We start from the raw sequence: 27,980 nt of genomic DNA, 5'->3' as shown, positions 1-27,980 counted from the left end.
CACATCAGAGACCAGACACCTGGAGACAACGGGACCTGGACCAGTGGCCTCCGGGGCTGCTAAGCACAAGTTTTTCTCAAGGTCTGAGATACACAGACCTTGCAACATTTTGTGATTGAAAAAATGTCATGAGTAAAGTGTTTAAAGTGGTATGGAAGTATTGACTTGACAAGAGAAAGACACTTGATTAGAATTCGCTACTTGTCTTTCGCAGGGGGAGCGGTGCACAATCAGTTCATATCAGAAGGGCATTTCACATATTCACAGTTAAACAATCAGAAGCTATCAACCATGTGAAAGAGACACACATGTGTCAGTGCATACTATTCAGACACGAAGCTTCTTTCACCTGTGTTCATTCCTTCCCTGTGATAAATTAACCACTCAACAGGGTACACAGGAAGTTCTCAAGTTCCCAGCAAGATACTGAAAGACACACGGCTTGAAGATCCAGGCTCAGCACGCTCAGCACACAGCTTCTGAGGGATGAGGAAGTTTAGGGCAAGGGCTGGTGAGGAACTAATGCCTCCTGTGCCCAGGCAGGAGACAACCACAGCAGAGGCACACTTGAGAAGGAGCTATGGCAGTCCCCAAAGGCCTGGTGAATGCCAGGAGGGGCAACTGTGTGGGTCACACAGTTCCCTTTCACTTTACATTGTCCACAGCCCCTGGGCAGGGCTCAGGTACCCCACAAGCAAAACAAGACTAACATTATCTTCGCCCAGAGATTCCATCATGGAACCAGTCCTTAGGGGCAAAGTGCAGACATCCATTGACTGATTTTTGATATCTTGTTCTCTGATTGAATACTGATTAAGTAAAATAAATAAATAAATATAAACTTTGATGTGTAAAATAAAGGTTGGCTATCATTATACCAGATTTTAAAGGGCTTTATTAAATCACCTAATCAAGGCAGTCACCATTTGTCTTAAGAAACTTAAGTTACCCAGTTCAGTCACGTAGAGCCAAGGCAGAGGCCAAGGTCACCCATAACTGAGACTCCATGGTAACAAGCGGCTAACATCTGGATTTTACAACATTAGATATGTTAATTCTTTTTGACTCCCCGTCAGCATTTCTATAACTTGAAGCATCTGAACATATGAGATTCATAATTTTTCTTTGGGTAATACAATATTTGGGACCTCCCCATGTGAGATGGCAGATGATGCTGGCGACACCCTGGATGTTCCCTCTATTTGATAAGTACTCTGCGTACACCTAAAGAAAGGCTTATTATTTTTTGGTTTGGTTTGGTTTGGTTTTGATTTTTCGAGACAGTGTTTCTCCTTGCAGCATTGGACCCTGTCCTGGAACTAGCTCTTGTAGACCGGGCTGGCCTCGAACTCACAGAGATCCACCTGCCTCTGCCTCCCAAGTGCTGGGATTAAAGTGTGCTTTGTTTTGGTTTTTGAGACAGGGTTTATCTGTGTAATCCTTGCTGTCCTGAAACTTGCTCTGTAGACCAGGCTGGCCTCAAACTCAGGGATCCTCCTGTTCCTGAGTTCTGGAATTAAAGGAGTGTGCCACCATCATCTGGCAGAAGGAAGGTTTCTGCATGAAACATAAGAACTGAAGGGCTGTGCAGGTTTCACTGAACATGGGAGAGGAAGGAAACCTGCAGACAAGGGGCAGGTGAGGAAGAGAAGGGAAGGAAATCCGTTTTCTCCAGCACTGCATGCATATCTCAGCACTGTTAAGACTAGAAAGTCAACTGCCGGGGTGGGCTAGATTCTTAGAGACGATCAAGTCTCTGCTCCAGATACCTCGGAGCCGCCTGGCAGCTCCTGCCCTTGGTTCAGCTATATACTATATACTGGCATAGGCAACCTCAAAACTTACCTGACAAAAAGAATAGAATACAGCCAAGGAATCAGTTTACATGAAGAGAGGCAACAGAAAACACAAAGCTCATGTGAGGACTTAGGGGTGACTCCTGCAGACTAGAGGTCCCACGACACATGATCAACTGTAAACTTACCAACAGTGTCACACGGCTCATCTTTGTGAACGCAGAAATCTGTCCTGGGGGGGATAAAAAGGTACAGTCAGATGTACGCTACCCTGCAGGAATAGGACAGGCAGATCCCATACTAATATTGGTTAGTGGGAGGGGGGTGTGCATGCATGTGCCATAGTACGCATGTAAAGTTTTGTGGTGGTTTGAATAAAAATGGCCCCCATAGGTTTATGAGAAGTCACACTATTAGGAGGTGTGGCCTTGTTGGGGTAGGTGTGGCCTTGTTGGAGGAAGTGTGTCATTGGGGGCAGGCTTTGAGGTTTCAGAAGCTCAATACTTCAATACTCTCTCTGCTCTCTCTTCCTGCTGTCTACTGACTCAGATGCAGAACCCTTAGCTACCTCTCTACTACTGTATCAACCTATATGCTGCCATGCTTCTGGCTATGACAAACATGGACTAGACCTCTGAAGAGCTGCCGTGGTCATGGTGTCTCTTCACAGCAAGAAAACCCTAACTAAGGCAAAGTATGAGGGAGTCAGTTCTTTTCCTCTACCAGGTGGGTTGTGGGAACGGAATGCAGGGCACCAGCCTTGGCGGTAAGTACCTTTATCCACTGAGCCACCTCACCAGCCCAGGACGTCCCTTTTACAGCTAACTTCTCCACACTTAGTTGATAGAAAGTTATTCCTTCAAGAGTTTGAAACAAAATTAAGAGGTGTTTTTGATCAGAGGCAATTAATTACCGGTCAACTGCAGTGGCATCTCAAAGCCACTCAGTTTGGAAGGCTGTAAGGGCCATTAACTGTATCTACAGGAAGGCAACAAAAGCCCATTTCTAAGAATCTTTTCTAAAACTCACAGAGAACTCTCAGGTGTGCAGGTGAGGATGAGTGGGAAAATAAAGGTACAAAGCCTGCCTCAGCCCTGGCTCTGCATGTCCCATGGGCTCATGTTCACCCCCTTGATGAAATGAAGGGCTGGGCCTTGCTTTTCCACCAACAAACATCCCCAAGCTCACCTCCACAAATTCCCACAGTTATCAGGCAACCACAGAGTGCTAGTGGGGCCAGCACCTGGCTAGGAGAAAGAGATAAAGAAAGAGAGATAGCCCCAAAGCAGCCATGACTCATTTACCTTTAAATATATAAATTAATAAATCCCCAAACTGTCCTGATGCTAAGCACAGGTATGACGGCAGCTGGCAGCTGCTGACCTTCCCTGGCTAAGGCAGCCACATTTCCACTCTCATGTCCATGAGTCCCCATTCTCGTTTTCACTTTGGTCACGTCTACTCGCAGCAAACTGTGGTGTACCAGTGACACTGGGAACAGTGTCCGAGTTTGTCCCCCTCCATCCGTCTGCACGCATCAGCCCACTCTACTCCCCGGTGTGGTGTGCGTTAAAGGAGCCAACCCTGCATGTATGCATCCCTCAGCCTACTGCTGCCAGGCACGGATCCTGGAGATCCAAGCAGCCCACACGTACCCATAGTATGATTCTGCTTGACAATGTTGATGCACAGATGCCCAGGCGTAGGCTGACAACTGAGCATCTTGGGACACTGGGCATCCTGCAGGGGAAATGCAGGGCAGGTGGCATGCATAAAAGGGAGTAAAAGCTTAGAAGGTGTGGCAGAGACAAAGTGGGGAAATAACTCCAAGTGGGTTGTATCTGTCACTCAGTGGGTTTTGCCTCTGGAAATTTCTAAGTTTTTCATAAAAAATGTATACTTTAGGTTATCGATTTTTGGTCAATTTATTTTAACATTATCCTTTATCAATTGACAGGGAAATTTGTACATATTTACACAATACAAATATCAGGTTGGAAGTATACATTGAGAAATGATAAATCTAGCTAATAGAAATGCAGAATGGGTAGGGGGAAATGAACTGTGGGGTGCTGAAGATTGGGACTGGCAGAGGTATCCCAGCATGACCCTCAGCCAGACCTGCATGCTTGCTTGGGTGTCTCTGCAATGTTCTTTACAGAAACACTGAGCTGGGCTTGGGGAGAAATGCTGTGTGCCTATCTTCCTAGGTCAAGCTCAGAACCAAAGGTATAGCCACTAGGGCTGGAGCCCCTGTCTTCTGTGTGGCCTTGGTTGGCCTCCAGCCACAGTGCACATGGTGGCTGTCTACAGCCTAGACACACACAGCTGCAGAAAAGCTGACTGCCTCTGCTAGCCATGACATCATGTTCACATCCTCTGCAGCAGCCAGCGTCCAGGAGAACAGCTCCCAGGCTTAGCCACAGGCCAAAACAGAGAAAGAAAAGAAAATCCTCACACTGGCCATATGTGAGCCCAGAACACAGGGATGCTGTCCCCTGAACAATGGCTGATCTGTGGGACTTCCTAGTAGACAGAAAGGATACCTTTCCAGAGCAGACACTGCCTTGCATCCCATTTCCCTGCAGAACACCAGTCTGCTATTATCTCAAGCTCAGGAACCGCAGTCCCAGTTTAAAGTTATCCACCAGGCTCCTCTTCCACCCACCCCAGTGCTGCCGCCCGAGTCAACATTAGCAAGGGCATCCTCTGGGGATATGGTTGAGCAGTGATTCATTCACTGAGCAGTTACACAGAAGCAGGAACAATGCCTTCAACAACCCTGAGGTATCATCGTGAAATAGAAAAAGAAAATGTACCCTTAGGTGTGTGTTTGTGTGTGTGTGTGTGTGAATGTGTGTGTGAGTGTGTGTATGAGTGTGTGTGTGAGTGTGTGTATGAGTGAGTATGAATGTGAGTGTGTGTATGAGTGTGTATGAGTGTGTGTGTGAGTGTGTGTATGAGTGTGTGTGTGAGTGTGTGTATGAGTGTGTGTGTGTGTGTGTATGTGTGTGTGAGTGTGTGTATGAGTGTGTGTGTGAGTGTGTGTATGAGTGTGTGTGTGAGTGTGTGTGTGAGTGAGTATGAATGTGAGTGTGTGTATGAGTGTGTATGAGTGTGTGTGAGTGTGTGTGTGTGTGTGTATGTGTGTGCATGTGCACCCATGGTGGGGTCAGGCCAGAAGATCATGGTTAGATTTTCCTTAATTTCTCTCCACCTCAGTCTTTTGAGACAGGGTCTCTCACTGAAACTGAACCTCACCAACTGGATTACAGAAGCAAGCCAGCAAGCCCTTATCTCTGCCTCTCGGTGCTGGGATTACAAACCAGCAAGCCACCATCTCTGCCCCTCAGTGTTGAGATTACAAATGTCCAGCAAGGAGCCCAGTCCTTTCACATGAATTCCAGAGTATCGAACTCAGATCTTCATGCTTGTGTGACAAGCACTTTCCTGGCTAAGTCATCTTCCCAGCCCTGTGGTTGATTTCATTGTTAAAACAGGATCTCACATAGTCTAACCTGACCTCACATTCACTGTGTAGGCACAGGGGGCCTTAAACAGCTGATTCTACTGTCTTTACCATCCAAGTGCTGGGATAATGGACATGTATTACCTTACTTAATATACACTGGCTGGTTCTGTGTCAACTTGACACAAGCTAGAGTCAAAGAGAGGAAGGAGCCTCAGCTGAAGAAATGCTTCCCTGAGACCCAGCTGTAAGGCATTTTCTCATTTACTGATAAATGGGGGAGGGCCCGACCCATGGTGGGTGGTGTCATCCCTGGGCCGCTGGTCTTGGATTCTACAAGAAAGCAGGCTGAGCAAGCCAAGGGATGTAACTCTGTAAACTGCACCCCTCCACGACCTCTGCATCAGCTCCTGCCTCCAGGATCCTGCCCTGCTTGAATTCCTCTCCTGACTGCCTTCAGTGAGGACCAGCAATGATGAAGTATAAGCCAAATGAACCCTTTCCTTCCCAAGTTGCTTTTTGGTCATGGTGTTTTGTTGCAGCAATAGAAGCCCTAACTAAAACACTTGGCTATTTGTGGTTTTTATAAAATACCTAACCCAGAGTTTTGCTAACTCTGATTTTGATGACATTTATTTCCTCTGGGGAAAAGAAAGTGCTTTTCATTTCTAAAACAAGACCACTTCCAAGTGCTTTCTCTCCCCTCTCTGGTGCTCTCCTATACCTTGGCAGCAACAGATGCACTGTATACTTCCAAGCACTTTCTCTCTCCTTTCTGGTACTCTCCTGTACCTTGGCAGTAACAGATGCACTGCATCCTTGAATGATGAGCAAATCTGAAACAGCCTCACCTCAGAACACCATTAGAAAGATGATCAGGTTACAGACGAGTTAACTAGCTCCTCGTGAAAGAAAACAGCAGAAAGGCAAAAAGCATTTTAAAATACGGTGTCAGGAGGAAATCCCCTAAGTTAATAATATTTTTAATAAACACCAGAATTCCCAAGTTTTATAGTGTTTATAAAAACCACTTTCAAAGTAGGGACACTGGAAATTTAATTGCATATTTCAATCCTGGGGTTGTGTAAGACAAGCTCCTCTCTAGGAAGGATTTTTAGATCTAATTTATTTAGACCTAATTAATTTCATGTAGGAAACTAATCATAATAATTTATGGTTATACATAAACATGGCTCCACTAAACTCCTGCTCACTTACCAAGTAGAATTCACTCTCAAAACATCTGTCCTCCCCATCACCAGAACCCTTAGGTGTTCTATAGAAAGTCCCATAGTCGCCAAATGCCATTCCTAAGGGAGTGATGGCAGTCTCTGGCTAGGGAAGAGGGGTGCCCAGCACTTCTAAGGAAGGAGCATCAGGAGGTGCCAGTACTCATTTGTTGGCAAGTCCAGACCTGCAGCAGGAATGCCAGCTCATGGTCCTATCATAACCACGGAATTATTTAAAAGAAGACAGTGCCCGAAACATCCCTAGAGACATTTAATTGAATCCCATGTAAGTAGCAAATGTTCTCACAGGAACCACATGCTTACAGACTGCCTCTCAACACAAGGGGCTAGAAGTTGAAGAACATTCTAGAAGAGGGGTCAGGCATCTGTCTGCAGCCTGGTAACGACAAGGTATATGTTCTCTCTCTTTTTCTCCCTCTCCATCTTTCTTTCTTCCTCTCTCTTTCTGTGTGTGTATATGTGTGTCTGTATAAGTATGCATGTGTGTTTGTGTATGTCTGCATGTATATGCTAGAATTGTGTCCCCAGAACAAAAATGCCTAAGTGCCTATTAATGTGACTTTATTTTGAAAGAGGGTCGTTGCAGGCATAATCCAGTTAAGACATGGTCACAAACTAGGTGGTGGTGCACACCTTTTATCCCAGCACTTGGGAGGCGGAGGCAGGAGGATCTCTGATCTGTTAGACCAACCTGACCTACAGAGTTCCAATGTCCAGAAAAATAAAAATAGTAGAAGAAGGAGAAGGAGAAGAAGTCCTCTTACAGGGATAATCTGACACAGGACAATCCGGACATAGAAAGAAACATGGAGAGAAGGCCACGTGACGGTGGAAGGGAACTCAAGTGTGGTGTCCACAAGGTCTGTCACGGGTGGCCACCAGAAGTGAGGAAATAAGGAATGACACTCCCCTTATCATTATCCAGATTTAGAGCATGTAGGCTCCAGAACATAAAGAGACAAGCTTCGTTATTTAGGGTCACCTGCTTCTGATCAGTGGCTATAGTGTCACCAGGAAAGTATGGCAATGTGGTTGCTTGAGGCTTCAGAGGCTGCCCTGGGTTTCTGCTGTGTACTTCTGGGCCCCAGTCCTGTAGGCAGGAAAGAACCTTTACCCATGCTTCAATCAGAGTCTCTATGTGACATCCATGGGCATCTAAGAGATTGAGTTTTCTGGGGGGGGGGGGGGGGAGAGTGTGGCCACAGTTCTGTGCATGGCGTGTCTTACAAGGCTGTGCAGGTCGCCCACGGACCCACCTAGGGTTCCTCCCACGGCATCCACTTTCCTCTCTAACAGGTTGCCCAAGTCGATCAGCAGCAGCTGCAAATGCTCTCTTGCTAGCACGTTACGAAGGGAAGGTGGGGGAGTAAGGGAGAAGTACATGCATTTATAGGCCATTTTACATCTCCAGTTACCTAGAATTTGAGTATTCTTTTAATACCGCCAACAGGGCTAATGACAGCTAACACCCTGGGTTAGGCACTGCTTATAGACAATAGCTCATTATTTGTTCAGCCCTCAGAGGTTGAACATTTGACCGCTGAGAACCCCAAAGCCCAAGCAAGTGGGCACAGGCTTGACCTCCAAGTCTGTCTTGCTAACATGCTCTCCAAAGGGTACTGCCTTTTTGTTCTTGCTCGCCAGAGAAAAGCTGGCTCCGGGCTTACCTGGTCACAAACACAGCAGCATCCACAGGAGGCGCGTCATCCTTCCCTCCTGGTACCTGGTTATTGCCAAGATACCGTGCACCCCCATACTCCTCATTCTGCCAGTGACAGAAGCTCTCCAGGGACCGCTCACCATGGTGCCCGATGGATAACTTGGCCTAAGAGAAACAGAAGAGGGGTAGTGAGAGACGGTGACATCCAGGGAGCCAGAGTTGCCACTCAGACTCTATTGTGATGGTAGATGCTCTTGAAAATAAAATTCAATAACTCTCTCTGCCCTGAGATAAACGCCTAGAACCAAAGAATACCCGGGAGGTCCCAAGACCACCAAGGACTTTATCCACAAGTTCAATAATGACTCATGAAAGCACAGCAATCTACTCTCAGAAACATAACAGTCTACAAAACCAAAAGCACTCCCCTCAATGTCTGCCGTCTGCTTTGCTTTGTTGTAGCAGCACTGGCTTGAAGGGAGACACTCAGCTGAAACAGCAAAGACAAGGCTATGCTTGTGGCATAGGACCAGGTAGAAAGTCATGCTTCTGAGGCCGCTCACGGCTTTGCTCATGTGAGAAAGCCATATGTCAGACCTTCCAGGAACAGAGGAAGTGTGTGAGCCCATGGCTCAGCATTCCCTCGGGATCCTAACCAGCATGCGTATGCCCAGGGTTCTAATCCCAAGACTTGCTGCTTCTCTCACAATGTGCCATCTTCAAAGCAAGGAAGGTGAACAAGCCAGTTTGCCTGAAGTCCTCCCTAGCAGTCAGGAGAAACTTCCAAACCCATTAAGTTCTCTATGCGCTCTGAAGGTCGCCTGCAGACTTACCGGGCGTTGTCGCAGAAGGACCAGCTTGGTGACTTGAATGTTAATTTTAATCCCAAGGCTCTGGTGCTGAAACATGTTGTATACCTATTCACAGAGGGAAAAATGAAGATATAAACATGCTTCCTTAAATACAGCAGCGTTCTGGATGGTAACTTATAACAGAGAAAAGATACTAAGTAAAGACTAAAGAAATTTGCAGGAACTATGGATATTAGATTAGGTATTAGTCAACATTGCCCTATACTCGTTATCAAACACACTGTATAAGTGCAAGATGCTAAAAATACCAAAACTTGTGCATGTGAACACTATACTACCCACTCAATTTTCTATGTCTCTAAAGCAGTTCCAAAATACACAATATTGGTTTAAAAAACATTAAAATGCGGTTTGTATTCTTCTAGTATGAGAAAAAAATAAAAATAATAATTACATGTAACTCAAATCTCAGTATCAATAAAATCTGATTTAAAGAAAAATATATATAAGAACATTTTTCAGATTCTATTAAGGTTTGCTATCCAGGCCTTTAATCCCAGCACTCGGGAGGCAGAGGCAGACAGATCTCTGAGTTTGAAGCTAGCCTGGTCTACAGAACAAGTAGGGAAGCCAGGGCTACACAGAGAAACCCTGTCTCAAAAAACAAAAAACAAAGTTTTCTGGGACTGAAAATCCTCACTGAAGCAGAATCCAGGCCAGAGAGAGCTCAGCAGGTGAAGGTGCTAAGGGCACAGCCTGACAGCCCACATTCAATCACCAGAAAGCAATCAAACACCACCACCCCCTGTATTACAGATACAGCTGTGCACAGTGCACATCTGTAATCCCCACTCTCCTGCAAGGTGATGGGAGGCAGAGACAAGAGAAGCACTTGGAAGCACTCATCCAGCTAGCCTGGAGGATTCAGGAAGCAGAAATTACAAGATAGACCCTACCTTGCTGAAACAAGATAGGCAGGGAGAAGCAACTGAAAGTAGCCCTCTGACCTCCACACCTGATTGTGGCACAAGCATGCCTGTATTCACATTTACATCTGTGTGTGTGTGTGTGTGTGTGAGAGAGAGAGAGAGAGAGAGAGAGAGAGAGAGAGAGAGAGAGAGAGAGAGAGAGAGAGAGAGAGAATTAAAAGAAACTTCATATTCCCCAAATGTATATAATAGAAAATTCTAGCATCACACACATGAGCATATATATGTTACATGTAAGAGGGAAGGCAGTAGTTCTTTTTAAAATGTACAGCAGCTGGGGAGATGGCCAAGCAGTGAACAACTTGTTGCTCTTCCAGATGACCTAAATTCAGTTCCCAGCACCCATGTCAGCTAGCGCGCAACTGTATGTATCTCCAGTTCCAAGGAATCTGATGCATTCTTCTGACCTCCGTAAGTACTCACACATACATGACATGCACATACATACTCATAAGTAAAGATAAACAGCTTTGAAAACATACAGCGAGGGTGATTTTGAAACAAAGAAATGGATGTCAGGTAATTCTGGCAGAAAAGTCAAAACTCCCACCTCAGGCTTTCCTCAGAAGGACCTACGGCAAAGGGGACAGACACTTGCAATAGCCCAGCCCGTGTCATCTTTAACCCTCTCTGCCACTCAGGAAGGTTGGCATATGTATCATTCCTACTGACAAAACAGGCTCTTGTGTGGGAAGGCACATATTAAAGACTCAGAGCCAGTTAGCAACACCCTGGTTCAAAGCCAGGGTCATCGATCAAATTGCTCATCTCTTCCTGTGTTCTCCTACGTCCTCACTCTAACCAAAGGCTGCCACTGAACCATACCATAGCGACAGAAAGGGACATGTTCTTCTCAAGCCGCCCCCCTTCTTTGTAGCCATTGGATGCCCCCGGTACAGATACACAAAGACTTGGCTCCAGGTTGGTGAAGTGGGGAGGCTCTACTGAGAGGCCTTTAGGTCCTTGGGGAAGGCTGTGGGTCCCCTAGCTCGCTCTTTCTGCCTTTGAGCATCAACGTTTGCTCCACAGTTACCATCTTGTGCCTGTGCCAGACTCCAAAGATGTGGGTCTGCTAGAATCGCACCTGAGCCTCCCAAACTGCAAGCTCAACAGAACCTTTCTCTATAAGATTCTTATTTTAGGTATTTCATCATGGCGGCACAAGACCGACTTAGGCACAAATATGCCTCTACTCAGAAGCACCTACTATGAAGGACCTCACCATCAAGACATCCTGGGAGGTCTTCCGAGAAGAACAAATGGAGAAATCATAAGGCAGAGGAACTGGGGATCTCACGAACAAAGAAGACTCATTGGATGTGAGGCCCCCAGGTCAGTAGAGCCTGCTTGAGTTCCTCTCTTGTACCAGAGCAAAACCAGGGCTCTGAGAGATTTGATGGGAGGTTTTAAGGATGGTGATAGTTACAGGATATGGAGGAAACAGGGATGAGAACTTTCTTGCTATTCCTCTTGGTTTTAGCTCACAGACTACCCGGAAGGGGATCTCATACCGAGAGCGCTAAAACTTTCTCCTCTGGTGCTGCCCGTCTACGTTCAACTCAGCAACAGCGGAAAGTGATGGTCATAGCAAGCAGCAAAGCCAGGGTCTGTGCAGGCCAAGTGCAGCTGCCTATCCAAAAAACCTCGAGCCTGTGAACCAGGCAAACACAGACTTTAGGCAGCTCTGTGACACAGAATTAGCTGTGTCACAGTGTGGACACTGTGCACTGAAAGCTGCTATTATGGTTAAATTAAATCTATCTTTGTGCAACTTAATACTCTTTCCCACACGGAAAAAAGAGGGAATACGTTCACTTGCTCTGTTCTCAGCCCCACTCCAAAATGCCTTGTCTTCAAGTACAAAATATCTGTCTTTTTAATTACTCAAGTAAGACAGTAATGTGACAGGGCACTTCTCAGTGATGCTCTGGTCTGCTGCATCAACGGAGAATGCAGAACCCATAGGCATCGATATGAGCACCGGGCAGAACACATGACAAGTCCCTGAGTTAGAATCTTCTGCGACTCCCTGTTGGTCTGAGAATAGCCTAGCACTATGCGCATCCCATGTCCCCAGGCTTGCTTGCTTCCCCTGGGATGAATGCACAAAGACGTGATATGAGAGGAAAGAAGGAAACAGTCTCATGCTCCAAGGGTGAGGGAGATAGAAAACAGAGAAAATGGTCTAAAGGGAAAATGGGTGTGGAATATCAGCTTTAGGAGATGACGAGCCATCCTGGATGCTGGTCAGACAAGAGGAGAATGTACTTAACATTACCAAACACTTACACACGGCTCTGGTGGCAAATTCTCTGGTACGTCTATTCATCACAATTAAAAGCATAATTCATTCTTAAAATCTTCATGCCCTAAATTCCTGTGGGGGTTTGAATGGGAAATGCCCTCCAGGTTCCCTGGCATTGGAACATTTGGTGGTCCTATTTGGGTAGGCTTAGAAAGCCTTGATAGAGGAAGTACATCACTGGAAGTAAGCTTTGGGGTTTCAAAAGTCATATGCCATCTCAGGTTTGCTCTCTTGGCTTCCTATTGGCGGTTTGTGACGTGAGCCCTCATCTCACAGGTTCCAGTCCCAGCCTCCATGCTTGCACGCTACCCATACTTCCCTGTCATGATGGTGATGTGCTTTTAGCCCTCTGGAACCATAAGCCCCACATAAACCCTTCTATAAGTTGCTTTGGCCATAGTGCTTTGCCACATCAAAGAAAGGTAACGATTACAAGATCACTGACTAGTAAGGATGGACAGCATTTCCCCCGTGCAATGCAGGCGTTCATCTCAAGGGACAGCTAGCTAGTAGAGTCTAACCACCACAGCTGAGCCCTCTGTCACCTGCTATTTGCACACACACCCTCACAGAGCTCCACAGGGTTCAGGGCAGGGCAGAAAGGAAACGGGAGCTCCCTCCAGGACGGGGAAGTCAGATGAACAAACCAAGGTGCAAGTCTGAGACATGCAAGCAAGATCCTCTGTCTTTTTCCCATGGAAATTCATGCTCAGGAGAAGTCCGAAAGGCAACGGTGCCTAATACTTAGGAAGACACCTGGCTGGGCCTGGAGCTGTGTCACCAATTGTCTGGAAAGTCAGTCTCTCATGTCCAACTCTGGCTGTGGCTCAGTCCGTGTTCAGAGCTCTGGCTGCTTTGTCACATTCCCTTGGCAGCCTGAGCCAAGCAGGTAGACTTGCTGCCAACAGCATACTGTGGCTCTCCCAGCTGGGTGATTTGGGGACACAGAGCCGGTGGCAATGGCAGACAGGGACTAGAGAAGGGGTGAGAGATTAGGACAGATGGGGCGATGGTATGGTCATCACAGGTGGCAGGATTTTCACAAAGCTGTCAGTGAGCTCAGGTGAGCCAAAGCCTGCCTGGAGTCCCACCCTGTCCCATTCAGACCTCACCCCAAAAGGTAAGGACTAAATTTACTAAATTCACAGTAACTCTAGAGGGGGGCCCAGGTGTATGCTGGAAATGCATACTCTGGAGCCCCCAGGCCCCCTAAAACAGACTGTCTGTGTGTGCTGAAGGAGGCTCCCAGGGCTTCTGGGATGTGCTGAAGTGTAAGAACCAATGAGCGCTCTCACACCAGGCTGCCTTCAGGGTGACCACAGAGAGACTCACTGTCTATTTCATATGGTAATAAAGTGAAATTGATGTCATTTCTCCAAACAGCTTGCCTGGATGGTCTCGGGTTTTTCATACCACTCCACGGTTGTTAAGGAAGCATAGAACAACCAAAACCCTGCCGGGTGGCCCTGCTTTCTAGCTCGGGTGCCCATCTGCATGCAGCATTTCTGGTGCCATAGCACTTGCTTCTGTCTACAATTTGTATACCTTAAAACATCCCTTCTCTGGTGCCACCCGAGGCCCCCACCAAGGAGAACCAAATCGGCTCTGCCATGCACGTGGAAAAGCCACAGCAGCCCACTGTACACCCTGGGCAGGGAGGTCATTTTGAACATCTGTCCCAAAGGCCTGTTCTCCTAAATTCCTCCTGAGGCTCTGATTCCTCAAGGACAAAGCAGAGACCGCAGGTGGTAGATGTTCCTGGGATACAGATGTGGCAGCAGGTATGGGCCAGCAGACTGAAGCATCCAGCAGTGTGAACCAGCCTGGTTTCTGACATACCCTTGGCCTTGACTCCTCCTGCTGCCTGGCCTACCCTAAGCTTCTCCCCCATAGCGCTTCTTAAATTCTCAGTGGGTGGTCCCACACTCCTTTGGACCCTGAATATCCCACTTCACCTCCAACACATGACTCTTCTCTTGCCTCATAAGCCCAGCTCTGGGTGCTTGGCTTATCACCCACAACCTCGGCTGACACAATAGCCAAGCTTCCCGCTCCAGGTTTCACAAAGTTCTTTGCCCGAGGCCATTTTTCCTAGGTGTCTCTACACTCCATCATCCACTCTGGTGTCTGCTTCAACTGGGTGCAGGCGGGAGGCAGCTCCTGGCAGCTGGTTTTCTCCACAGGATTCCTTTTTAACCTTGTATGGCTCAGTTCATCCTCTGCCACAGTTCTTAAAAAAAAAAAACAACAGGCGTGCTCACAACAGGGACTTTTCTTTCAATGCACATGGCTGCCTGAGGACTGGTGAGGTGGGTAAATAATATAATTCTATGTGTGCGGCAACACTCCTAACTGGGTTGTGCATGAGACATAAATCCCTGTGCTGTGTTTGGGATGCACAAAAGGCTTTTCAGAGCCAATTAATTAAAGAATTAAAGAAGTTCTGCCAGACTCCCTAGCTCTTTTGTCCCAGTCTCTCCAGACTCCCTCTTAGTCCTGCAGCAGTGTGCCAGCAGGAGACCCCTCCTCCTACCCTACCTCCATTTCCTAGGCTCTGCCTCTGGATGTGAATCCAGGGTTCCCCTAGATCTTTCCTGCCTCCCCTCTCAGTCTTTCCTCCTAAGCCATTCCCATTTGTTTGTGTCACGCACCAACCAACAGAAGCACTCTCTAACAGGGAGCCCGCAACCATCACACTTGCCTAGGGTCCAAAGTAGACAGGAGCCACCCAGACTATCTGCTCGACTAAGGCAACAGCAGACAGCTCCACCAAGAAACATGTCCATCATCAGAACTTCAGGTCCCCAGATTCCAGCTCAAAAATCCAGACATGAAGCCGGGCGGTGGTGGCGCATACCTTTAATCCCAGCACTCGGGAGGCAGAGGCAGGAGGATCTCTGTGAGTTTGAGGCCAACCTGGGCTACAAGAGCTAGTTCCAGGACAGTCTCCAAAAGCTACAGAAGAAACCCTGTCTCGAAAAACTAAAAAAAAAAAAAAAAAAATCCAGACATGATCACCCAAGACAATATGCTTCCTCCAGAAGCAAGCAATCCCACTGCAGTAGACCCTGGGAAGAGTACTTCAGCTGAAACACAAGGCAAGGACTTCAACCATACCAATTATGAATATGTTCAAAGACCTTAGGGAAAATATGAACACATGCCTTACCATGAAAATACAAACAGATGGATTAAATAATAAAAACGTTTTAAGGAGACTTAGCAAAGAAAGAGTCAGCAAAGAAAAATAAACAAATAAAGCTAGAAATAAAAACCTCAGGATACCAAACAAAAACTTTGTAGGAAAGCCTCACCAACAACAAGACATAAAAGAGAGAATTTCAAGTCTTGAAGAAACAGGTGAGTCAAAGAAAGTGTCAGATTGTAAGAAAAAAAAACCCCAGGGGCTGGAAAGATGGCTCAGTGGTTAAGAGCACTTGCTCTTCCAGAGGTACTGAGTTCAATTCCCAGCAACCACATGGTGGCTCACAACCATCCATAATGGGATCAGATTCAGCACTCATATACATAAAATGCACAAATAAATGAAACTTTAAAAAAAAAGAAAAGAAAAGAAATCCAGGCACAAAACATCTAGAAATTTTGGAATACCATGGAAAGAAAGACCAAACCTATAAAGGGAGAAGAAGAATCCTAGATCAAAGGCACAGAAAATTAAAGTAAAATCAAATAATCCACTTAAACAGACCCATAATCCCAGTGAAATAGAATAAGTAATTAAAAATCCCCAAGCAGAAATTTTCAGGGCCAGTGGATTCAGAACAAAAACTTACCAGACCTTCAAAGAATAACTAACACCAATACTCTTCAAATTATTCTTCAAAATAAAAACTGAAGGGATATATTTTCTAATTCTTTTTACAAAGTTTCTATTGCCCTGATACCAAAGCCACACAAAGAACAAACCAAAAAAAAGTATAGACCAGTATCTCTTATGAAAATAAATGCAAAATTCTAAATAAAATACTTGCAAACCAAATCCAGGAACACATCAAAAAGATCATCACCATGGTCAAGTTAGCTTCATCCCAGAGATTCGGGGAAGATACAACATATGTAAATCAATAAATGTAATCCACCACATAAGCAAACTGAAATGTGATCATCTCATTAGAGTTTGAAAAGGCCTTTGACAAAATCTAGCACCCCTTCATGATAAAAGTCCTGAGGAGACTAGGGATATAAGGGAAATAAATACCTTAACATAATAAAGGCAATTCATTTTTTTCTTTTCAAATTATTTTATATGTTACAAAAGATTCCTTATTTAGAAACACTCTTTTTTAACTTTCTTTTTATTTATTTTTTGTGTCTTTCATATCATGCCTCCCAATCCCACCCATCCCCCTAAAATAAAACAAAATAAAATTTAAGAGAAAAAGGTGGGGGAAGGGTGAAAGGAGAAAGGGAAAATCTCATCATGGGAGCTGCAGTGTGACACAGCGAGCCACACAGTAAACCCATTTATCCATACATTTTACATACAGACATTGATCACAAAGAATCATTGGTTTCTGTTACACCATTCACACTAGGCCCTCACTGGAACTCTTTCTGGATATCCTGTTGCTACCCCCTATAGTTAAGATCCTGCCACTCTGGGTCCACAGGACCAACCTGCCCCACCCTCACCCCCAACCCCATGCTCTAGCAGATCACAGATGGGGTGGATGCTGGGATGAACCAACATTCAACCTTGGTTCTGGGCCTGGGTAGTTGAAGGGTTGGTCAGCCCTCCAGCTCCCCGCTGTCTTTACCACCAGAGTGAGCTTTCCAGCAATGCCCTGGCTGGTTCACTCCCTGCAACTATGAGCAAGGGGTGGGGCAAGTTCTCCAGTTTTCACATCCTCGGGGTTGGTTCTCTCACACCTACACCTTCAGGGCCAGCTCTACTGTGTGGTCCAGGGGAGGTGTAGGGGCCACTCTCCTGAGTGCTGCAGCTGATGAGGAGCAGGGACAGCTCTTTGGCTCCTATGACCTCAGGGCCAGCTCTCCCACCTGCCTCAGGAGTTGATAAGCAGGGGTGGGGAGTGGGAGGTGGGGGATGGTATATCTCCCTACCCATGCTGAATAAAGAAAATTTATAGCAAGCCCACAGCCAATATAATCTAAATGAAGAGAAACTCAAAACACTTCTACTAAAATCAGGAACAAGAAAATCTTATCTACTCTCTCTCTCTCCACAGCTATTCAATGTGGTACTTGATGTCTTAGCCAGAGCAATGTAACAACTGAAGGAGACCAAGGTGATACAAATAGGAAGGGAGAATTCAAAGTACCTGTATATGCAGATGATACATTAGTATACATAAGTGACTGTAACAATTCCACTAGAAAATTGCTACAGCTAAAAAACACTTTTAGCAAAAGTAGCTGGATACAAAATTAACTCACAAAATCAGTAACCTTACTATATACAAATGACAAATACATTAAGAAATAAAATAGCCTCTCTCTACATATATATATATATATATATATATATATATATGTAGCTGTGTGTGTGTGTTTGTGTGTATTTATCTTGAGATGACTCTAATCAAGCAAGTGAAAGACTTGTATAATAAAAACTTTAAGGCACTGAAGAAAGAAATTGGAGAAATCGCCAAAAGATAGAATGATCTCCTATGTGTACTGATAGGATTGGTTGGTAGGACTGATATTGTAAAAGTGGTCATCCTTTGATGTACAGATTCAATGCAATCCCCTTAAAAATTCCAACACAATTCTTCACAGAAATTAAAAAAAATGATCTTCGAGTTCATATGGAAACACACCCAGGATAGCTAAAGCAATCCTGAATAATGAAAGAACTGCTGGAGGTGCCACCACCCTAGATTTCAAGTTGTACTGCAGAGATACAGTAATAAAAACAGCATGGTGGTGGCATAAAAACAGACAGGTTGATCAATAGAATCAAATTAAAGACCCAGACATAATTCCACACACCTACAGATAACCTGATTTTGATAAAGAAGCAAAAACAAACAAAAAAAAACCTAAAACAAAACAACAACAACAAAACCCCAAAATGTCAGAGAAAAGACAGCATCTTTAATAAATGGTCCTGGTCAAACCGGGTGGCTGAATGTAGAAGAATGTGAATAGATTCACATCTATCATCCTGCATCTCAACTTCAAATAGATCTTGGACCTCAACTTAAAACAAAATCCCCTAAATCTGACAGAAGAGAACATGGGGAATAAGCCTGAATCCATTCGCATAAGAAAGATTTCCAGACAGGACACAGAATATCAATAGCAGAGGCACTAAGACTAACAACTAATAAATGAGTCTTCAAGAAGTTAAAACCTGTACAGTAAAGGACACCACCATTCAGGCCAAGCAGCAGCTTATAGACTGGGGAAAGACCTTAACCAATTATATATCTGATAAAGTGTTAGTATCTAGATCATATAAACAACTGAAAAAAACTGAACATCAAGGAAACAAATAGCTCCATTTAAAAGTAAAGTACAGAGCTAATCAGAGTTCTCAAAAGATGAAACATAAGAGACCAAGGAACATTTAAGAAAATGTTCAACATCCTTAGTCATCAGAGAAATGCAAATTAAAACTACTCTAAGATTTTGTCTTATATCCAGCCAGAAGGGTCAAGTCCAATAATACCAGTGACAGGAAATGCTGGGGAGGATGCGGAGAAAGGGAACACTTATCCATTGCTGGTGGGAATGTGACCTGGGTCAGCCACTATGAAAATCAGTGGAGCTGTTTCTCAAGAAGCTGGCAATAAACAGTTCTATCTCAAGATGCAGTTATACCACTCATGGGTATGTACCTAAAGGACTCTAAATCCTACAACAGAGACACTTGCTCATCCATGTTCATTGCTGATCTATTTATATCAGAAACTGAAAACAGTCTAGATATCCATCAACTGAGGAAATGTGGTATTGTGGTATAAATACAGAATGAAATATTACTCAGCTGTTAAGCAGAAAATGAAAGTATGATCTTTGCAGGTAGATGGATAGAGCTAGAAAAAAAATCATCCTGGGTTAGATAAACCAGACCCCAAAAGACAAATATTGTATGTTCTCTCTTATATGTGGATGTTAGCTGTTAAGCTTTCAAAATGTGTGTTACAATCTGAATCAACACGGAGGTTAGGTATCTAGTAAGGAACCAGGCAGAAGATGAGGATTTCCCAAGGAAATAGACTACAGTGTTATGATGAGATAAAGGGAAAACTAGGATTGAGTCGGGGAGGGGAAAGAGAAAGGAAGGTAAGGAAGAGAATGATGGGAGGGACAACCAGTACTAAAGGGATTTTAAAGCCATATGGAAACCTACTATTATACAAGGTTCCTATGGCATAAACATATATGAAAGGAATCTAATTAAAGCCAACAAATAACAGAGGAGACAATGCCCGAACCAGACATCTTATGCCACCAAGAAAAACCAAGAATAGATTATATCTTGTTGAGTTGTTGCCCAAAGGGACCCCATGGAAACCCCCAAACATCACAGCTATTGCCAGGGCTACTGGTTACTTTGTACAGCCTGATAATAAGGTTCTATTGCTGAATAAAACACTCAGCTACATCACGGAACGTTGAGAAGGAAGCTGGTGCTTAGCCAGAAGCTTCGCTCCTGCTGACGAGTGTCCATGCTACTAACAGGAACTCTTGAGTGCTTCAGGAAGAGAGAGGAAATTAGCAATATCACCCAGCTACAAATCTCGTGACCTACAGCACGGATCGGTTTTCAGGACGTACTAGTGCAATAGTAGCACAGATGTTAGAAGAGCAATCGATTACTCTTGGATTAGATTTAAAGATGACAACGGAGTCAAGAACCTGACACTACACAGTCACAGAGCTGGGGGAAAACCTAGCACACTGTGATTTTGTTAAAGAAACATAGCAATAAAATGCCTCCAACAACATAGTACTGTACCTCTAGGTCAGTGCCTCACGCAACTCACATCACCCAGGCTAATTGCAGTAAATGGGAATTAGCACAGAATTTCCCACAACTGGACAGAGTACAAAGAATGAGACTGCTCGGATAACTCCATCTGAAATAGAGGTCTTCATTAAATTCTTCCCAACGAGGCTCAGAGATCTATAGGTACCAGGGGTTGGAACAGATGACTCCAAGGCAACAGCGTTGTCTAGATACAAAACTGATACACATAGGAACTCATGGAGACTATGGCAGTACTCCCAAGAACTTTATAGAGGTTCAAGCCAGATCAGATGGGATCCCAGCACTGAGAAAGGCATAGGGTCCCACCCTTCACTAAGGCACTATCGTAACTGACATAGATTCCTGCGAAGGGAAAAATCTGTTTTCTTCATTAGAGTCTCACTGGGTATACAAACCACACTCCAGGTCAGGCCTGGAATAGTGGGCCAATATGAAATGTACTCACAGTATTTTTATGCACTTTGTGTTTTATTTTGCTTTGTTTTGGCATTTTTTCTTTTAATCTTAGTGGTCTTGCTGATTTGTTTTGATTTTCATTTCTGTGTTTTCTGACTTTTATATTTTATTATTGTTTCTTATTTTTGCTTGTTTTAAAAGTGAAAAAAAAAATAAAGAACATAAAGTTAGGAGGTGAGAGGACCTGGATCTGGGAGGAATGTGGGAGGGGAAAACGTGACCAAAATGCATGAAAAGATAAAAAATAAAAACTATGAAATTGAGGATAAAATATATGACTAGGTCCAGTTTGTCCTCGTTTCAGTCTTTCTCTAAGCTTTGTGTTGTTGAGAAGGTAAAGTATTTACAGAAAAAAAAATAAAGTACAGTCTGTATTTGTTAACATGACTTCAGCGCTAAGTCATAGGCAGAGAATTATGCTCTGAGGTACCAGTCTCTCAGTCCTGTATTCACAGATTCACAGACTCATAGATATCCTGGACCACCTGCATGAGGACCAGACAGTAAATACGGGGAAGGTGTGCACCCAATCCTAGCCTGAGGAGCTTACAACAGATACTGGGAGAACACGGGACATTTTAAAGTGTAGCATTCAGTGGTATGAAACACATTCACACCGTCTACACCTATCCCTGTGGTTCATCTCCAGTACTTTCTCTGCTTGCAAAACTGAAAGTCTGCGCCCATTAAATACTGATACCCCATGGCCCTCCAGCATCCGGCCATTCTGCTTTCTGCCTCTGAGTGCCACTACTCTGGGTACCAAATAAAAATGCAACCGTGAAGCACTTGTCTTTTGTGGCTGCTCTGTTTCGCTAAGCACATGTCCTTAAGGGTCGTCTGAATTATAGTTGTGTTTCCCAATTTCCTTCCTTTAAAAGGTTTACTTCTATCTTCTATGTATGAGTGTTTGCCTATATGAATGCTTATACACTAAAAGTGCCTGGTGTCCATGGGGGATCAAAACAGGGCATCAGCTCCCCGGGAACTGGAATTATAGACAGCTGTGAGCTGTCGTGTGGGTGTTGGGAATTGAATCTGGATCCTCTGCAAGAGCAGCCAATGACCTTAACCACTGAGGCATCACACAGGCTCCAATGTTTCCTCCTATTTAAAGGCTAATATCTTCGTATACATATATGCCACGTTTGTCTATCTGCTCAGACATCAGGACACGCTTGGGCTGCTTCCACCTTTCGCTACTGTGAATAACATGCTGTAACATGGATGTCCAAGTAACTATCCAGCTCTCAAAAGTGGGATTGCCGGACCATAAGGAGGGCTTGTTTTGTTTGTGAGTACTGTCCTACGTCTCAACAGCAGCTGGGCCATTTTAATCCCCATCAGATCTCCTTTCTCTATGCCCTCACAGACGTGTGTGCTCAGTTTTCCTTCTGTATATGTGTTTGTTAGCTTTATATTAGATATTCTACAGAGTAAGGCTGTATCTCGTTGTGGGTTTGACTTCTATTTTCCTATTGGTGATTGATGCTAAGCATCTTTCCACACATTTATTGGCTATTTGTAAGCCTTTTTAAAAACATCTATTCAAATCCTTCCCCTATCTTAAAATTGATTTTTTCTTCCATTGTTGGCACTGTTGAGTTTTAGAAGTCTATATTTTGAATATTATCTGATATGTAATTTGCAGATATTTATCCCATTCTGTGGGTTGCCCTTTTACCATGCTAATGGGGTCTTTTGGTGCACAAGAATTTTTGATTGTGCTGAAATCCAAAATGTCTATTTTTCCTTTTGCAGTTGACACCATTGATATGTCCATGAAATTGCTGCCAAGTTGAATGTCATGACCTCTTCTCTCTCCTCTTCCCTCTTCCTTCTATGTGTTTAATATGTTTAGTTCTTATATTAGGACTTCAGCTTATTTTACATTTTATATATGCTGTCAAAGGGGCTCTGATTTCACTCTTTTGCATGTGGGTGCCCCAATTCTCCCATATTCGCATCTGTGTCAAAAACCATTTGACCAAATATATTAGTGTCAACTTCTGGGGTCTGGTTTATTCCATTGGTCTCAAATTAACAATACTACAGAAGTGTTTTGATTTTGTTTTTAATTTCTGAAGAAAATCTGAATTTAATTTATTAAATTTAATTTAAAATTTCATCTGGATTTTCAGATGTTGGGTTTTACACTGCTACTTTGCTGTAACAACATGCACACGCACGCGCACACACACACTTGTGTATAATCTTCAGGGTTTCTTCTAGTTAACACCACATTACCTGTGAACCTCAGAGACCATTTTGTCTCTTTCTACTTAGATGGCATTCATTCATTCATTCATTCCCAACCTCTCTTGCTAAAACTTTTAGCACTCTGCTGAATGGAGTGGTATCAGTGTTCATCTGTCTTGCTTCCCACTGTCTGCCACCAAGCACCCTGTCAGCTGTGGAATGTTTATTTATGGCTTTTATGATATTGAGATCATTTGATTTTGTTCTTTTTACACATTTTATTAAACAGGGTATTGAATTTTGGTGAGTTCCTTCTCTGCATTGATTGAAATAATGATTAGTTTCTCCTTTTGCTTGTCTGGGTTTTGCCTTGAGGGTCTGAGGGTGACATACAGGGGTGCAGGATCTCTGCCCACAGAGACCCAAGAAGGAGTGACAAGAAGGGAATGGTTGCCAGATACCAGAGCTGCTCTTTTCCACAGCCCGGAACCGAATAACAAGGACCACCGACCCAAAAAGGCTTCTTTCCAATTCAAGGAATCTGAGGAGCCAGCTGCTCTATCCCTGCAGTCCCAGAGAAGACAGCCTGGAGAAGGACAGATGGGATCCCTGGGCCTGCTCCTGCTTATCGCTCCTGGAAAGCTGTGTAATGCTGGGGGCCCAACCCCAGCCACAGTCCCTTCCCTTCCTCCAGGCTTACCAGGTATCCCACCAGCTCAGACTCCCTAGGCCACAGCAGCCACAGGCAGGAAATAAATCTGGGGATTTCACAAACCAGGATGTAGAGGACTGAAGACAGTACGTGGAGGTGGTAGAGGCTCGGCTTTTTTAAAATAAGACCCAGTGTCTGGGGGTGAACTGGTTACAGTGTACTGTGACCAACGCGGCAAGAAAGGGTTGAAATAAATAGAGCTATCTCACAGGGGTCTGAGGACTCCGACTAATTAGCTTTTGACTTTTAGCAGTCCTGAAATCATACACAGAGACACTTGTAGGGATAAACATCATCACACTATATTGTTTACCCAAAGCAATTTCCATTAGCAAGTTATAGGCCTCTTTAGAAAACCTCAAATCCAATTAGAAAGTGTTTGGAACCCAACACCAGGGCTGTGAACTGTGGACAATCTACTGTAAGCTGCTACAGGACTGTAAGCAAGGACTAGAACGTCTCTAGTCCCTTATCTTACAGTCTTCATGCCCCATGGGGAACGGCAGGTGGGGGATACCGAGTAACATCCCATCCCTTCCCAGCTGTGATTAAAGAGCTTCCCAAGTCTAAGTCAGTTTATAAAAGCAAATATCAACGCCTCATTACTACCGGTCCCATGAGGAAATGTGTGGGCACAACCAGCAATTCACCAGGCTGTGAGAACGCATACCACTGGAACTATTCAGCCAGGAGAGGCACCTCTGAGGGGCAGGGTAAAGGCAAGAGGGGTGAGGCTTCTCACAAAATACAAGAGCAGTCTCGGAAGGGAGCCTCATACCGCAGGGCATAAGGGACTCATCCTCTTGACCAGCAGGATCACCACTGCGGGATGAGGGGGCATCAACATCTATTTCCCTGTAGCCTGTTAGGGCAAAGGGTTTGGGCCTAATATCATGGCCCTGCCCAAATACCGCATGAGAACCTACTGATGCCCAAATCCTCCTTGCCCTTGAACTCCCTTCAGACTCTTGGAAATGAGCTGTGGGCTCTTGTCTCTACAGGGGAGACTTGGTTCTTGTGAGCTTGGTGCAGGCCTTTCAGCCTTCCGGGTCCCCAGTCCCATTTACAATATAGTCAGAACACAGATTCCAGCAGGAGGGATCCTCAGGTCTTTCCAGCTTCTGGGTCCCACCTTGCCCCATGGACTCTCTAGAGCCCAAAACATCCTCTTCCATGATAAGTAAATGTGAATAAAAAGCCACCTTCACACTTTATCACTCATGAGGACCATGAGTGATACCTCAACCACTATCCTCCAATATATGAGCTGGGAGCCCCTAACCTAGCCTTCCTGTCACAGCTAGCTTTCCCCTCGGCATCCAGGCTCCATTCCCTCAGGCAAACAAGAGCTGATGCATTCTAGGATCTGGGCAAGCCCTAGCCCAAGAGTCCTTGAGTATAGCAGGTCCTGAGACCGCACAGATTCTGATGAAGCAGGTATGCCATCACCCATCCCCAGCCCCAAATGCCTTAGTGTGGTCTACTCTCAGTGTTTAGTGAATCTTGTGGCCCCAAATAACAAGCTTTGTCTCATTCTGCTGTACTGTACCCTAAACCTGTTGTTATACATATATCTGGCATTGCTAACCAGCTTTCCACTCCCATCACCCCTTCCCTATGGACAACCTCCTTGGTTCTTCTGCCTACCCCCCAGAGTTACTGTACCCCAAAACTGTCTACTTGCAGGACATGTTGCATCTGGACAATGCTGGCCACTCTTAAGGCTTCAGGTACCAGCATTGGGGGAGAAGCCCCAAGTTCCTTTTCTAGCCAAGTCTTCTAGCCCAATCCTCTCACCTTAAGCTCAGCTTGTCTACTGAGAAACTCCTCTGAGAGTCCAAAGGTTCCTCTTTTTCTTGGCCAGAGGGTCCACCATCTGTCCAGGCACCCACGTAAGACCAGGTAAGCTGGGGTTTTCTACTCCTGACACTCCCTGAATTCTGTCAGTTTTTTTCGCACCTGGCCCCTGGAGTTCTTCCACCCACTTGCCCTGCCCATCAGTTCAAACCTTCTTCCCACACGCACGCCATCTACTTCCCAGTCCTCACGTCAACCCACCCAGCACGCAGCTGCTCTGGTGCCTTCTCCAAACACTAAGTTGAACATGATGCTCTTCTACACTTGGGTGGCCTCAGACCCTACCCCTCAGAACCCCTTGCTCACCTCCCCTAGTCTCTACTGTCTACATCCGTCCACACTCCTTCAAGGATCCTGCAGTCCCTGCTACAGCTGTATCACCTGACCTCCCTCTGAAGGGACCCAATGCACCCACCTCCAAACCTTGCACCTGCTGCACCCACCATGACCTTTGCACCCATCCTCACCCCACCAGCACTTCCCTCTTCTCAAATCAAGGTTTGCTCCTTCGTGAAACCTCGTGCCGAAGGATCATCACTAGCAGCAGCCCTCCACCTGCACAGCAGGGTTCCCTGCAGATGTCTCTATGATGAAATGGAGGTTCTGCCTACTGGGACCAGAGCCTCCCAAGGGAAGGACCAGATTGTGTGTTGCATTTGTAGCCCCAGCCCAGAATACAATGTTAATGATTTTTGAAGACCTTCAAAAGCACTTGCTGGGAAAACAGATGGCTGGGTGGAGCATGGATGCCTTTGAAGAACCTGCGCTGTCTACTGATTGAGGAGGTAGCCTCTCCCTCACCCACCCACTGCACAAAGGTTTCCCTCTATCTCCAGTCAAGACAGAGGGAAAGACAGTGACTTCATAACCACTTTCTTGGCATCCTCAATAGATAGTCTCTCATAGTTCCTACAAGTTCTTTAGGCCCATAGTAAGCTATTTTTCAACTAAGGTCTGATCCCAATTTCTCCAAGTAGTCCCATCATTAGGAGACCAGGGGCTGATTCTCCCTTCAAGGTTACTGTCACTTGGGATAGGTCTTCCATGTACCAAGGATCTTGAAATTATGGTCATGGAACAGTCCCATCACTGAGCAAACCTGAGTATCTAAATATCACGGCAGGGAGAATTCAGAATCAGACTTTCTCCCACTCGCTGCATCTGCTCTCAAGGTCACAGGCTGTGATCCCCAACTAGCTGCCTCCTTGCCTCAAGATAAGGGTGCCACCCCTGCCTCCAGAGCTCCGCTCACAGGGAAATCTGAACCCACCAATGGCAGGACCCTCTCTGGACTCACCATGTTCATGACAGTGAGGAGGAACCTCTGCGCAGCCTCTGCCCCGTGGTACTGCACCATGTTGGCATCAGCCACCACCAGGGTCTCCACCGTGTGCTCATTGGTGAGCCTGATGGCATTCCTCCGCTCCCTCCAGTCCCGTGACGGCTTGTCCTTCCTGGGCTTCTTTTCTAGAAAATGACGGAGACATTTGTGCAGTTCTTGGATTATTGATTTATGAAACCATAATAGGAAAGGTCCCAAGAGAACAGTCAGTCTCAAGCGGCCTTGGATGAGCCCCAAGCATGCAGAGCTCCATGGTTACATGGGGTGGCCTGTGTTCCCAGTCACTGGTGACACTACAAGGGAGCTGGAGAAAGAGCTCGAGGGGTCAGGCATCAAATGAACCTCTACCGTGCTTATCTTCACAGTCAAGGAGCTACCTGAGGCTGAACATCAGAAACTGGAAACCCATTCCTAATAGAACATGGAGAGCCACACAGAGAAGGCAGGGAGAGATGCCGGCACCCAGAAATGAGGGAGAGGGGGGCTCTTTCGGGTGATGACACAGACATACATGATAAGTACCTCCATTTCCCTAATGACATCTGGAACCAAGGAAACAGGCTTGGTTGAGGCAGGGATACTCGCCTTTGAGATAAGCATCCCAGCAACAGTGCTGAGAGTCTAGAAGGGGCCACAAACATCAACAGGCAGGGAAGCATCAGAAAAGTATAGCAAGATCATAACACACACCTAGGTTGTTAGTGTGCTCTTTCCTCAACACAAGGAACGGTAATTAGTGGATGTGTGGGACCCCTCTGCTGACCTTTTAGGTAAACTGTTCCTCCATATCTTACTTAGACAAACATCTATCTTCACTTACAGAGCCCACCCCTGAAGGTTGAAGGCTGCATGAGGGCTGACAAGGTCTCTGCATGCAGCAATGACTCTGGCCAGCGCAGCATTGGAGATGAACGGAGCACACCCTTGGAGTCCAAATGGGAAAAGCAGTTTGATACATCTTCTTTCCATCTTAGCAGTGGCTTTCATGGAAAGGGCTCTGCTACACTGTTCACACTGAAAACACCACGCGTGTGCTGAGCCATCCTAGAGGTCACCTACCATCACTCAGGAGCTGTAAACAGCGTGAACATGCTGCATCCCTGGGTTGGGTTTTGTAAACAGTAGTGCTACTCAGCATGTTCTAGAATCTTGAGA

General features: G+C 45.3%; 1 protein-coding gene across 2 annotated transcripts in view; it reads right to left on the bottom strand.

The window, feature by feature from the left end:
- Adamts17 (ADAM metallopeptidase with thrombospondin type 1 motif 17) overlaps positions 1-27,980 on the bottom strand; it is a 314,297-nt gene that overhangs the window by 232,335 nt on the left and 53,982 nt on the right. For both annotated transcript variants that reach the window (XM_038314049.1, XM_038314048.1), the window contains 4 exons: positions 26,781-26,950; positions 9,009-9,092; positions 8,183-8,340; positions 1,985-2,028 (listed from right to left, as the gene is read on the bottom strand). In XM_038314049.1, coding sequence (XP_038169977.1) covers positions 1,985-2,028; positions 8,183-8,340; positions 9,009-9,092; positions 26,781-26,950 — 456 coding nt within the window. The remainder of the gene's footprint in view (positions 1-1,984; positions 2,029-8,182; positions 8,341-9,008; positions 9,093-26,780; positions 26,951-27,980) is intronic.

Source organism: Arvicola amphibius, chromosome 12, assembly GCF_903992535.2.
Source record: "Arvicola amphibius chromosome 12, mArvAmp1.2, whole genome shotgun sequence".
Lineage (NCBI taxonomy): Eukaryota > Metazoa > Chordata > Mammalia > Rodentia > Cricetidae > Arvicola > Arvicola amphibius.
This window is presented reverse-complemented; position numbering and strand designations above follow the sequence as displayed.